Genomic DNA, 13,849 nt, shown 5'->3' on the forward strand with positions numbered 1-13,849 from the left:
CTGAAGTGGAGATTTTTGGCTCAAATTATGAGAAAAACTATCTAACTTAAAATGAAATACATTTTTGTCTCGTTAATGCTTTGCTATTAAATCTGTAGCTTCCCTGTGAGAGCTGTTGTCAGTAATTATAGTATTTCTATGTATTACAATGTGATGGGAGTGATAGAAACTTTCTTCCAATCTAGCATGCTCCCAATTTATTCCTTCTTGCTTCTGTGCCTTTTTGTGAGACTCCTGATCCTGTTTCAGTTCTTAGCTCAAACTGGTGGAACAAGCTTGTGTATAATCTTTTACCAAAGTTTTGATGAGCAAATAAGAGAACTCCTTAAAGCCCTTTTCATGCTAGGGCAGGTCGACACTTTTGATGAGTATCACTCGACAGGAATTAAAGAGCTGCACACTGGTTTTAATAAATCCTTAAGCGACAGGTTTCAGTTATATCCATGGTAACCCAACGCTATCCTCCAGCAGGCTTGTTTAGTTACTTTATATCATCCCATTTGTTATGTATATTCTTCTCAAAGCTGTTTGTATCTATATTTGTGCCACTTCATATCCTTTTGCATTTGATAATGGAGGGATTTGATTAAATCTGTGAGTTAATTGAAGAGAAAGGGATTTCAAACTTACTTCTGCTGAGAAGACAATGTGAGCGCAAGAAAAGGAGGTGGTCAGTGTGTCCTTTGAACCGAACAAGGGAACTACAGGGTGAATATATTTTGGTCCATGAAGTGCAGGATGAACAAGAAGATGCACTCTCAGTATTTTTGGATACTAGCCAACTGTTTTGATGATCTGGTCAACCAGGTCTGGACCCATGTTGCTCTGGGAACTGCCTATTGGTCCGACATCCCATTGTTCTGACCATATTAAACCCATTGTTCCGAAGTCCGGTTGTTCCGAAATCATCATGATGCCCTGTGGTTAAGGTCTGGTTAGGTTTAGGCACAAAAACCACTTGGTTAGGGTCAGGAAAAGATCATGGTGTGGGTTAAAATGAAAAAGAAAGTGACAAGCCTCAAGCCTTTCCCAGCTGACCAAGAGCCGGTCACGGTGCACCATCAAGGTAGAAGTACGCCTGCTGGGAGCTGTTCAGCACCGCGGACCGTCAGACTAATGGGATGTCGGACCAATGGGCTGTTGGACCAATGACATGGACCCGTTGCTCTCACCACAAAAACATACAAAACTCCAGTAGATGTGTCAGAAAGACTCACCATTACTATCCAACCACACTGCGCAACAACATATGATGGTGTCCACAACATAACAAAATTGTCCAGGTGCGCAACATTTTGATGAGTGACAATCATCGAAAGTGTCCTTACCATAAATTGGGCTTAACCCATCGCTGAAAAACCTCTACCTCATCACATAATGACGTTTGGTCATGGACTTTCCACATCTAGATACAACGTGAGGGGTACCCTGGATGCGTTGAATGGGACGCGGTGTCAAGTTCAGCTTGTACATGCATTGTCTTCTCTCAGAAGACACTTCCATTTTCACAGGAAATGTAACCTTTACATACAGTCTCTTTCAAAATAAATGCACCACGTTGGTAAAACCTCGCAAATTGAAATTTATTTACCTTCCAACAACTAACGCACGGGGTTGGGTTTAGTAAAAAAAGAACAGGGTTTGGGTTTATAATCTTGTGGGACGCAAACACTGCTCTCCTGGGTGAATGTCGATGTTTGTTGGATCCATCCACCACCCCTTACACTTGCCCCACTCTGACTTTAGTCGCCTTGACTTTGTTCGTGTCCCACTGCATTTCTCCCTGACACAGCCAAGTGCCATTAAACTATGACGGTGACCGGCAGTGTATTGAAGAACAGCTATTTCGTCAGTGTCTGATGCTGCAAGACACTGTCCATGCGCCGGATTTCGACGACTTCGAAGTGAGACCGGGTTGCAAAAAGATAATACTGTATATAACAGATATACCTTCTGAATCCCATCCACAACTGATTTTTGATTTTCCAGTCCTTACCCCACCAAATCCCTGTGACATGCCAGAAAAAGATGACACAATGCAAGTTTACTTTCAGCCTGTAAAAAAAAAGACCATCTGCCACTAATGTCTTACTTTCTTACTTTTCAATATATAATATCAGTTACAAAGGTTTCCCATTCCTGTGTGCCCCCCTGCCCAGGTTCGTACTCGCGACACAGCTGCACCCATCGGTGCCTTCATGTGGCCTCTCCACTGGTCCATGTGGCTCGGCATCTTCGTCTCCCTCCACGTCACTGCCATCTTCCTCACCCTGTATGAGTGGCACAGCCCGTTTGGTATGACACCACGTGGACGCAACCGCGACCGCGTGTTCTCCTTCTCCTCAGCGCTCAATGTGTGCTACGCTATTCTCTTTGGGAGGACAGTAGCCATCAAGCCGCCAAAGTGCTGGACAGGCCGCCTGCTGATGAACCTCTGGGCCATCTTCTGTCTGTTCTGTCTGTCCACCTACACTGCTAACCTAGCTGCTGTCATGGTCGGGGAGAAGACCTATGAACAACTGTCAGGGATTCATGACCCAAAGGTACGCAAGTCAGAAAAAGTGCAACACTACATGATAAGTTGATGTTTTAAAGTGCTGGAGTTTCTCTGTGCTTTTCCCAATGGTCTGAAGTTCTCAGGACTTTGTTAGAAAAGATGATGTCATGTACTAACCTTGCACCAATCAGGATTCAGCAACATTTAAACCAGAATCTGATGACATTTGCTGGGTTGTTGGGTCAGTGTGAGTCGAATCTGATCAAACCACCCACACAGTCCTGATAGAGCAGATTAACTGAGTTTTTGAATGTGAAACCTGCAGATATAAATTCTTACTTAGTCATGAATATTTCATGTGCTAGCGCAGTTGTTCTCAACCTTGGGTTCGGGGACCCACAGGATTCCTTGAGGGAGTTCCAGGGCGTTCCAAAGGAAAATGGTTTATTTGGACTATTTTATTCATTACAAAAGTGAACCCAATGTGAGGAAGAGTCACGTGAGTGACTATTCTGATCATAGGTTTCCATGGTTTTCTGTTCAACTGGAGGTAACAACTATATAATTCTGGTCTTAGTCATATCTAAAACCCAAAATCTTTTCAGACTGAGGTCCCTGAGGTAAATCTTGTCAAATGAGGTCTATGACCTAATGTGTATCAGTTTAGGGGTCCTTGACATAAAAAATGGTTGAGAAACACTGAGCTAGAGAAACAAGTTATCAGGGGCTGCTTTCACACCTGCCCTGTTAGGTTCGGGTCAATCGAACTCAAGTTCCTTTTGCCCCCCTAAGTGCAGTTCGTTTGGGCAGGTGTGAACACAGCAATCGCACTTGGGTGTACACCAGAACAACCGGACCAAGACCTTCTTGAAGAGGTGGTCTCGGTCTGGTTACAAACAAACTCTGGTGTGGTTTGTTTGTGGTGAGAACGGGCTCCGACCTCGATCGGAACCAACTGCAGTCACATGACACATTGTTTGGGTTAAACATGAGCATGTTACAGTCCTGGAGGATTATTAATGTGCACCTCCTCCTGTACTGCCTTAATATGCACATTCAGCACATCCAATGCATCAAAACATTGTTTTCTAGTTGGAGCCGCGCCTCGTTTTCAAACTGTATGGTTTGACTAAAATGAACAATGACAGCAATATAGTCCACGATGAGCAGCGCTAAAATCAAACCTGCGTAGTCGAAGTTCAGGTTGTTGTGGACTTTCTCTTTGAAAACATCCCCGATGCACACTTGATAAAACTGCAGGTACATTCTAAATTTTGGAGGAGCCCTTCTTGTGAAGAGTGCAGTCTTTTCAACTTAAAGTCAGCAAATAGATTCTTTAATTAAACCACCTTTTGTAACGACAGATGGGGTAAGGTAATAGGCCCTATGTCAACTCACCAACTCTGAATCACAGGTGCAGGGGATATAAAGAGTCAGAAAAGAAAAGCAAAGAATCATTTTAAAGTTTCACAAGAGCTTTCCTTCTGCATCTGAGAATTGAAAATTCCAGGCGAAAAAAAGAGATAAATGAAAAAATATCAATAATAATCAATATTAATGCTTTTTGAAGGCATTCTAAGGGTAACATCTGGCTTTCTTCTTTCCTGCAGTTGCACCATCCCTCTCAGGGATTCCGATTCGCCACAGTGAGAGAAAGCAGCGCCGAGGACTACGTCAAGAAGAGTTTCCCTGAGATGCACGAGTACATGAGGAGATACAATGTCCCAGCAACACCAGATGGCATACATCAACTCAAGTAAGAAAATTTTTTACATAATGTATAGTCCACATACATCATGCAGACACACATTGTGCATTCAGGGTAGTAACTGACCCTGGTACCACTGTTACCTGATAATCAACCAGATATCCCCTGTGGAAAAAACAAACTGAATCAAGTTTGGGGAAGAAAGGAACGTGAGCTACATGTCCTAAGAAAATCTAAATTTTAGGGGAAAGAAATTGCTGTCATTCCCCACCCGAGCCCGCCTGTTTGCATTCAGATCTCACCCTCCTCCTTACCCTGCCATTGCTGTCATCCTAAGCTGCTTCGACATTCAACTGGCATCCCCCGTGGAGCAAAGCAGAATATAGTGAGAAAAGGCAGCTGAATGCACAGCCGAGGCTGGGTAGGACACAATTTGAATGGATGAAACAAGTTTTTTTTGCTACTGAGCTTATAAAATGCTGATTAGAGGGTTCAAGGGAAAAATGTCATCTTTAGAAAATTACAGCGAGGGAACAAGACAGCGTACACGCGGCCCACCATGCAAATTTCAATACTTGGTGCTCAGGGTTTACTCCCACGGTGACCAGGCATTATTTATCACTTACTCTATGATGGACACTTAAATCATGTTGTAGTACAATGCATCTATTCATACTGCACTGACAGGAGTAGCCCCATGTTGAGATTACATACACGGATTGGTCCAAAAAAACCTGATGTTGGGATTGCTACCTTTATACATAGAACAAGTGCTGAAGGTGGTGTATGGGTTCATGCTGTTGCACAGATTGAACGAAGCAAAGCTGCACTGCTTCTCTGGTGATAATATTTCTTTAACATCAGCTAGAAGTGGACAAACAGAAGACTTTTAATTTTCTTCAACTGTCATTTTGGATTGTACTTTGAATCATCAGCCAAGTCACCAGATTAAAATGCTGGCATTGTACATTCCTGCAAACCAAGGATAAGTTATGGTTGTAGATCTCATACGATCATATCAACATTCCCAAAGTGAGCTCGTCATCAGAAGAAGGAGGGGATGGTGGATGGTGTGACAGCTAGGCAGGACAGCTGCCAAACAGCCGACAGCAGTAGACCACTTTTCAAGAACCAACAAACAGAAGTGGGTGTTTTTAATGAAGTGTTGGGGCGTTTCCAGCTTTATTTATTGGCAACCAAACCCGGTATCTTAAGGCAAAACATAATGTTTTCCTTCACTGTCACAACATAACATTGAAAAGTGGAACATAAGGAAACATAAACGCCTGCCACATATGAAACATACAAATGTGTCATATCTGTGGTTTATTGAAACGTACCATGGCTACTTCTGTTGACTGGGTTGGAATCATGATCTTGACAGAATTTTTGATCATTATACATTTTGATTTGATGATAGTAGTGTCATGCTGCGTACAAATGGAAGTTCCGTGTGCAACCGGGTCTCACTCCGAAGTTGTTGAAATCCGGCGCTTGGGCAGGTCTTTTAACCTCAGCAACCATTCTGGGCACTGCAGAGGTGCCCCTTAACAAGGCACCGAACCCCCAACTGCTGGGGTCGCCCATCCGAGGCACCCCCTTACTCCGACACCTCTCCATTTAATGCATGTATAGGTCCTGTTAGTGCATGTGTGTGTATTTCAAGCCGGTGTGTATACGACAGAGTGAAGAAAATGTAATCATATAAAAAAAAAAGTTCAGATTTTATTTTTCTCCAAGTTACGTAAAGTTATGACAGTTCTTGTTTCTGCCAGAGAGAGGAAAGTTTGTCCTGAAGCTTGCCACAGTATTTATACCCTGAAGGGTGCTTTAGTGAGTCATGAGAGAGTTCCACTCCCCATCAGGGACAGTCTGGTTTGGGAAAGGCCCACAGTCTGTGTCTGTGTCCTTCCTCTCCAGCGTTATTCCTTCATTGCCATTTTCCTTCCATCCAAGATTCACTCACACTTCCCCATTACCTGACTGCTCTGCCCATCTACACACCTGTTCTCACTTTCCTAATCAGCCCTGCAGTTACCTGACCTTTCCCTTCTACCTCTACCACCTGTATCCACTTCTCCTCATCAGTTCTCAGTCACTTGTTTTTGGACTGCAACCTCTCCCTCAACCTGTGACAAGTCCATATAATATTCCATACACCCTGATGACTATAACACCATAGCTAGAGGAAATTTACTGAAATTTAGAGGCCCATTTGCACTCTTGGTTCCCATCCCTGCACACTGTGCGGCCTTAGTGTTTTAGCTTAATGAACATGTCTCAGCACAGCAATTGAAACAAGCAACAACCACTAACTGCAGCCTGTCTTAGAGCATTTTGGGAAAGTGCTCTGACTGGAGCATTATCTGCCATCACACAACTGTCTTGGGCTATTTTGGCCGGCTTATTAAAGTGGCAGACATATTGGAAACGCTGCTTTTGTACGTCTTAATACAGTCTCACATAAGACAAGCTCAGAACACTTTATTAGAGAGTATTTTTAACCTGGGGTGACAACAGGTCTTATTTCATGATGTGAAGACTCTTACTGATCTACCCCAGAGACTCAAAATTAACCGAACTGCCGTGTCGCGCATCACTTTGTATTAAGTAAAGCCATGCCACAGTAATGTGCCCTTGCTGTCACCGGCACAGTTTCCCATTGATGCAATCCGGATGCAAATACATGATTCAGCTACTCTCACAAGCATCGCTGCAAAGAGGATGATGCAGGAAGGCGTCATGTTTTAATCATACTGGTTAGGTAATTGGTTGATGTCAAGGTAGTGCTCTGATCACAAAATACATAACATCAAAACATCTGTGGTGGAAAAACCAAGGACGTAAGCTGTAACCTAATTCAACCTGTAATAATGAACAGCCAGCTTGTGGGTAGAAGATAGCGGAGGATTTCAAACACTGTCCTTGATAACAAGCAAAAAAAAATAAAGAGAATATCTTGAAAAAGGCTTTGCAGCATTTGTATCCCAGTGGGCTATACCTGTCAGTAAAGACATTTCACGTTGATTTGTAAAAGCCTCGCCGAGAGTGTTGTGAATTAATATCTCACCTTTGTATAACAGACTTGGAGTGAGGAATGGGAGTAAATTGGCAGAAACTGGCAGACAGGCAGTAATTTTACTGGTATATGGCCAGTAAAATTATTGGAGAACCACAGAGACCAGAAAATATGCAGTTCAGATGAGGCAAAAGGTTGAGAGAGGTTTGTCGAATCCTTTACATTCCATTTTCAGTGATTGTGGTAAAGTGCCATCTGAAAGGCCCTATAAAACACCCATAGGCACAAAGCAAAACTATAAATTCTCACAGGCTTTTTGTTCTTTATTCATTAAGTTCAGTTTTTTTGTTTTGTTTTTTCACTTTCAACCGATTTATTTGACCATAGATGGAGATTTCTAGGGGGGTAGCAGGGGACATGTCCCATAGCTGAAGACTGACAAGATTAAAGATATTTACATCATAAACTGATGCAGGAAAGGCACAGATGGATGAACAGAAAATCTACTAGAATGCAGGAAATTAAGTATATGATGCTCACTCCCGTGGTGAAGAGGGAGCTGAGCCAGAAGGCGAAGCTTTCGATTTACTCGTTCATCTATGTCCCAACCCTCACCTATGGTCATGAGCTCTGGGTAGTGACCGAAAGAATGAGATGGTGGATACAAATGAGTTTCCTCCGTGGGGTGGCTGGGCTCAGCCTTAGAGATAGGGTAAGGAGCTCAGACATTCGGAGGGAGCTCGGAGTAGAGCCGCTGCTGCTTCGCATCGAAAGGGGAGATGGTTCAGGCATCTGATCAGGATGCCTCCTGAGTGCCTCCTGTTAGAGGTGTTTCGGGAACATCCAACTGGTAGAAGGACCTGGGAGAGACCCAGAACATGCTGGAGGGATTACATATCTCATCTGGCCTGGGAACACCTTGGGGTCCCCCAGGAGGAGCTGGAAAGCGTTGCTGGGGAGATGACGTTCTGGGGTGCTTTGCTTGGCCTGCTGCCCCCACAACCCAGCCACCGGATAAGTGGATGAAAATGTATGGATGGATGGATGGATGCTCACCCCCAACCTCTAAATTTCATGTGACCCCCCCCCATGTTAAAATGAAACCTGTGAAAGTATATAAAGTTTACATCCAAGACCTACAGGAGAAAATATCACTTTCCTTTTTCTTTACACTCACTGTGTGTCAGAGATGTGACATGAGGACACAAACAGACAGAAAAAAATAAGCCCCAGAGAAGCAGAGCAGAAGTGAGATGACAAAGTAAGGTTCATTTAAGTTTGCGTCTCAGGAGGTTTTAAAGGTTAATTTTCCAGAGGGTTGCTTTAAAATGTCAATCTCGAAAAATCCCAGAAGATGTTAGATTCTTCGTAGTGCTATGGTTACATCTGTCAACACAATACATTTGGAAGAGTGACTATGGATCAGTCCCAGTTCATCTGTTCATTTCTCCAGTCATCCATCAAAAACACCTCAAATGCCACTGATCAGATTGTCATAAAACTTAAAGGGATAGTTTGGATTTTTTTTAAGTGGGATTGTATGAGGTGCTTATCCTTAGTCAGTATACTACATACAGTAGCAGGCAGTGTGCCCTAAGATTGAAGAGCAGGAAGGGGTAGCACCACAGAAGCTGAGTAATGCACTGTTGATGAGGGTTTAGCAGCAAAACAGATTTTAGCCACCTAAAAAAGTCCCACCAAAATATCAGTTGTGTTCACCATATTTAGAGTATTTCCACCCTCTCCGACAGGGAACTGAATATAACTGTTGTTATATCACTCTCTTGAAATCCACCAGACTCCATTGACAAAAACAGTGATTTTACCACACAAAACACAAGAGTTGTGGCTCGACTGCTGCCTTGATCGGTAGTTTCCTGTGTTCTTGTGTGACTTTGGAGAATCTAAACTAACTCTTTAAAACACCAATGTCACACTATAACACAAACAAACCAAGTGATCAAGGCAGCAGCAGACCAGCAGCTCCTGTGTTTACCAAGGTAATATTACTGTCTTTGTCAATAAAGTCTGACTTTGAAAGGACTACAGATAAGTTCCACTTTCAGTTCAGTTCCCCTTCAGAAAGACTGTCTGACATCAAGGTAAAGCGGTGAAAATATTTTAAATAAAGCATACACTTAGTTAAGCTTAGTTTAGTTGCACATATATGTGTAGAAAAAAAAGGAAAAAGAAATTAAAAGATAAAACACTGTGCAGGAAAGGTTAGAAGCCAAAAATGGCTTATGAAGATACCTCCCCTGTTAAATAACAACAATCATTCGAAGATTGCATAACTGAATAAGAGTTCCAGACTAAGAAGTAATACAAAATTGTTAAAGATGTACAATTTACAACAAAGAAACCACTAATAAATATCATGAAGTTCAGTTTTTCTATATTGAAAGCGGGTTTGTGGTGGTTTTTTTCTAAATGGTTTGTGAAACCATTTAGAAATAGATGACAGCTCTTCATTTGCTTCTCGAATGAGTGTGCTAAATTTTTCATGTAGGTGGTATATTTTTGCAGACCCTAGGTAGGTCATTTATGTAAATCAAGAACAATAGAGGTCCAAGAATGGAGCCCTGAGGTACTCCACAAAGTGGCTTAGCTCTGTTTGAATCGTACCTATTAATAAAACACAACACTTTTTTAGGTGGGACTTTTTTAGGTTGCTAAAATACACTGCTGTTCCCGTCCACAACAGTACATAGTGTAGCTTCTGTGACGACACTCTTGCCTGCCTTTCCAAACCGGGGACGCACTGACTGCATTCTACTGTAAGTAATACACTGACAATTGATATGAACTATCTGAACTATCCCTTTAAAGGCACCATTCAGGTCAACACTCTCATCTCCTGGGAAATGAGTGCTTGCAAAATTTGTGGGCACCAAAATATTTAATTAGTCTGACATGTTGTGTTAGATGAATATAGTAATATAGTTTGTTTTCTTCGAAGCTGAGCTCTCACAGTCTCAGCCAAGAACCTGTCGTTGCAGCTCAGCTCAACCCACGCACAAAAAGAGTGATTCCTTTTTGCTACATCTGCTACTTGCATTGCACCTTGAGTCTATCTACTTGCTGTGTGTTTACAGGGCTGACCCTCAGAGACTGGATGCATTCATCATGGACAAAGCTCTGCTGGACTACGAGGTCTCCATAGATGCAGACTGTAAAACACTAACAGTCGGGAAACCCTTTGCTATAGAAGGTAACATATTGCAGCTCGTTACAACACAAAGTATTTGGTCACAAAATAGTACTTATATATGTGGGATGAGGGTGTTAGTTGGTTAAGAAAATGTTACATTAAAATAGTCAGTTCTTGAAAACAGCATTCACACATGTGTCTTTTTTTAAATTGTCCCTAGAATATAACAGGACTTTCTGCATGACTGCAGACAGACTGACCATGAGCATTTCAGGACAGCTCTAGATTTAACAATACCAATCTCTCAACATTTGCACAGCAGTTAATCTTCTTGCTTTCAACAGCTTAGATCCTCCACTGTCTTCTGTTAATCTCTGGTCCATTTAGCAAGCTTCTTCCTCCCACTGTGAAAATGTTCCCATGGTGGTTGCTTCCATTACAGGCCACCACAGTCCCAGATTCCAGTGTTGTTGTTAATTACTTAATGCACCCTTAAGCCTTCAGGATACAATACAAATCAACCAGTGTCCTTCCTAGCAAGGCGAGGTACTTCTGTAATTGGCTATTACTGAATTTGTCACACTCTCCTGGCATGCTAAGAAACTCTGCGATTTACTTACAATGTTATGTACCTGTTTTGTTTAGGAATGACAGTGGTGCCTTCTGATAAGAAATGGTGAAACAGTAATTGCTAAGACTCCCTTCTTTCTGATCAGCTGTTACTTTCCATATTCCTGTGCACAGCTGTAAACCAGTGAACGAACATAATTACAGCACATGGAGGTGAAAGTTAAAATGATGTGTCACAGAGGAATAATTGCAGCCTGTGTTTGTGTTCATGTCTGTTGGCAGGCTATGGCATCGGCCTTCCTCAGAACTCTCCTCTCACCTCCAACATCTCAGAGCTTGTTAGTCAGTACAAGTCAGATGGCTTCATGGACACGCTGCATGACAAATGGTACAAGGTTGTGCCCTGCGGGAAGCGCAGCTTCGCTGTGACTGAGGTAGGAACAGAACCACCTGTTGCAAACAAAAGCAGCTGCTGTATTGTGATGTGTGATGGAGACATTTAGATAGACGTTGAGTTTTGACATGTTGTGTCTTTCTATCACCAGCCATGGGTATGGCTCAAATATAAAAGGGTGTTTCAGTTGGCATCACAGGTTTTATTCTCTGCCGAGCGCATCAAAGATAAATAACCCAGTTTAAAGCTGACCTTGAGTTCGGCATTTTGGCCCTCGCCATCTTGGATTTTTGAAACCAGAAGTGACCATATATGGACAAAAAGGTGGAGCTGTTGAGGAGGAATGAGTGGATCTGACTTATAGACTGTGGCAATGATTGCAGACAGTCGGTCACTCAAAGCAGCCATGTCCTTAATTATGCCTAACTTTAAGCCTTAATCAAATTTAAATGGGTGAGTAATATAAAAAATCCACACCCAATGCAACTAGATGAAATGGTGTATCATCTCTATGCAACAACTCTCTGTGCCTCCGTTCTGAGTCCTCCGGCTCATTGTTTCAGTTTTCCAGTTAGTGGACACCAAATTGAGAGTGGCAACTTGACATATTTGTTAGATGGGCAGAAACGTGACTCTAAGTGAATGCTAATGTTGCTCAACCTTCGTTGGATGTGTCAGTAAGCAATTGTTTTCTGACACATTTGCCACAGCAACTTTATAAGTCAGTGTTAGAATTTGATGATGCTGTAAGTACAGGACATTACATATAGATAACGTTCAGGTCACTGTGAAGGTAAAGGGGGTAAAACATAAGTGGCAACCTGTAGAAAAGACATTTATTGTCTTAAATAAACTATATCTCTGGTTCCTGAAACTATAATAGCATAGTAGCTTTCCTGTCACTAAACCAAGTTAAAGTTTTTATGTCCTTACCAAGAACTTTTCTCCTTAATTTCACCATTTTTGCTGGCTCTCTGAATACTTCCATGCACTGCCTCCACAGCCCCCATGCACAGTAATTGCTCCTTACTAATTCAGACTCCGGCCCCTGACCCTCCAGCTGCTAACCGAGCTGTGTCCCCATAACTTCAGTCCTAAACAGCCCAGGCCCCGTGGTCCATCCTGTTCTGCTATTACCAAGCACTTAAGCTCTCTCGGCAGTCTGGCCGTCTCCCCACCCAGCTGTGACTCTGGTATCCCCAGAAGTGGCTGCTACCTCGGTGCTGACTGCACACTCCCTATTATCAGGCATGAATTAAAAACTCCCTTCTTCAAAAAAGGAATTCATGTCCCTCCTCTGCCCTGTCATCTTCCTGTATTTGTGCTTTTCTTTTTTTATAATTTATTTTTCCGAGCAACTTGTGCATCACTTCCGTGTTCAAAGGCATTCAACCCCTGCTGGTTGCTCATTATGATGTCTAATTAAGAAGCACTCATGGTGTGTGCCTTTGAATGACAGCATCACCTAAACACCTAATACATAAATGTAAATCACCGTCCTCTGAGTCTCCTACGAGCAGCAGAAGTAGTACACTGCAGTGCAATAGATTCAGTGTCACTGAAGTGAACCATTTTTCTCTGTGTAACAGCTAGACGTGTTGCAGATGCTATCTACAGCTGCAGACATTTAAATTGCTCCAGGTACATTTCATTTTGCAGCATCATGCCTCCACCTGCCTCCGCTGACAGCAGAGAAAGCTGCTTGACCAGTATTTTTGCTTCACCTGTGTCATTTAATTTTACATATAGCTACAGTATATCAGTCAGGTGTCATGCAGAAATCAGTGTGACAACCATGTGCATACATCTAGTTCTTATATTAGAGATAAAGTTGTATGATAAGTTACATAGAATATGTATCATTAAATTGAATCAACCTAAACTGAGTAGCGTGTTTTGCACTGCCAGTCCTAGCACATTTGGCACCCTAGGCTAGCTTTCCCTGGGCCCCCCACCCCCCAAAAACATTTTGTTAATCATAATAATAATAATGATAATACACTGCTCAAAATAATTAATGGAACACTTAATCGCCACACTGTAACACCAAGTTAGTTAAACATTAGGGATATCAATCTGTCCATTTAGGAAGTACAAGTAATTGTGATTCAGTTTCACCTGCTTTGGTGCAAACAAAAGTGACAACAGGTTAGGGCTGGGCGGTATGACAAAATTTTCATATCACGGTTTTAAGAAAAAATCATATCGGTTTCACGGTATTTCATGGTATTTTGCTCAGGTTCGGCCAACTTGACATGCTTTGGTGTTGTGCTATGGCCTATTCAAGTGCCGGAATTTGTTATTTACCTGACAACGCCTGAACACAACTTCAAGTGCCGGAATTTGTTATTTACCTGACAACGCCTGAACACAACACACGTTCCGCTCCATTCATTTGGGCTCCACTGACTGCGTACGGAAGCGACACGTAGAGAAGCCAGCGGGGTTGTTTACCGTTTGCAGAGCCGGGAGGCTGCATGTAGGCTGCATGAAATATTAAAGCATTTTCC

The 13,849-nt window shown here is 42.5% G+C and overlaps 1 protein-coding gene across 1 annotated transcript in view; it reads left to right on the forward strand.

The window, feature by feature from the left end:
* Positions 1-13,849, forward strand: part of grin3a (glutamate receptor, ionotropic, N-methyl-D-aspartate 3A) — a 72,340-nt gene that overhangs the window by 39,080 nt on the left and 19,411 nt on the right. The window contains exons 4-7 of the mRNA XM_050052557.1: positions 2,160-2,543; positions 4,108-4,253; positions 10,320-10,435; positions 11,228-11,379. Of these exons, the coding sequence (XP_049908514.1) occupies positions 2,160-2,543; positions 4,108-4,253; positions 10,320-10,435; positions 11,228-11,379 (798 nt within the window). The remainder of the gene's footprint in view (positions 1-2,159; positions 2,544-4,107; positions 4,254-10,319; positions 10,436-11,227; positions 11,380-13,849) is intronic.

This window comes from Epinephelus moara, chromosome 9 (genome assembly GCF_006386435.1).
Source record: "Epinephelus moara isolate mb chromosome 9, YSFRI_EMoa_1.0, whole genome shotgun sequence".
Classification (NCBI taxonomy): Eukaryota; Metazoa; Chordata; class Actinopteri; order Perciformes; family Serranidae; genus Epinephelus; species Epinephelus moara.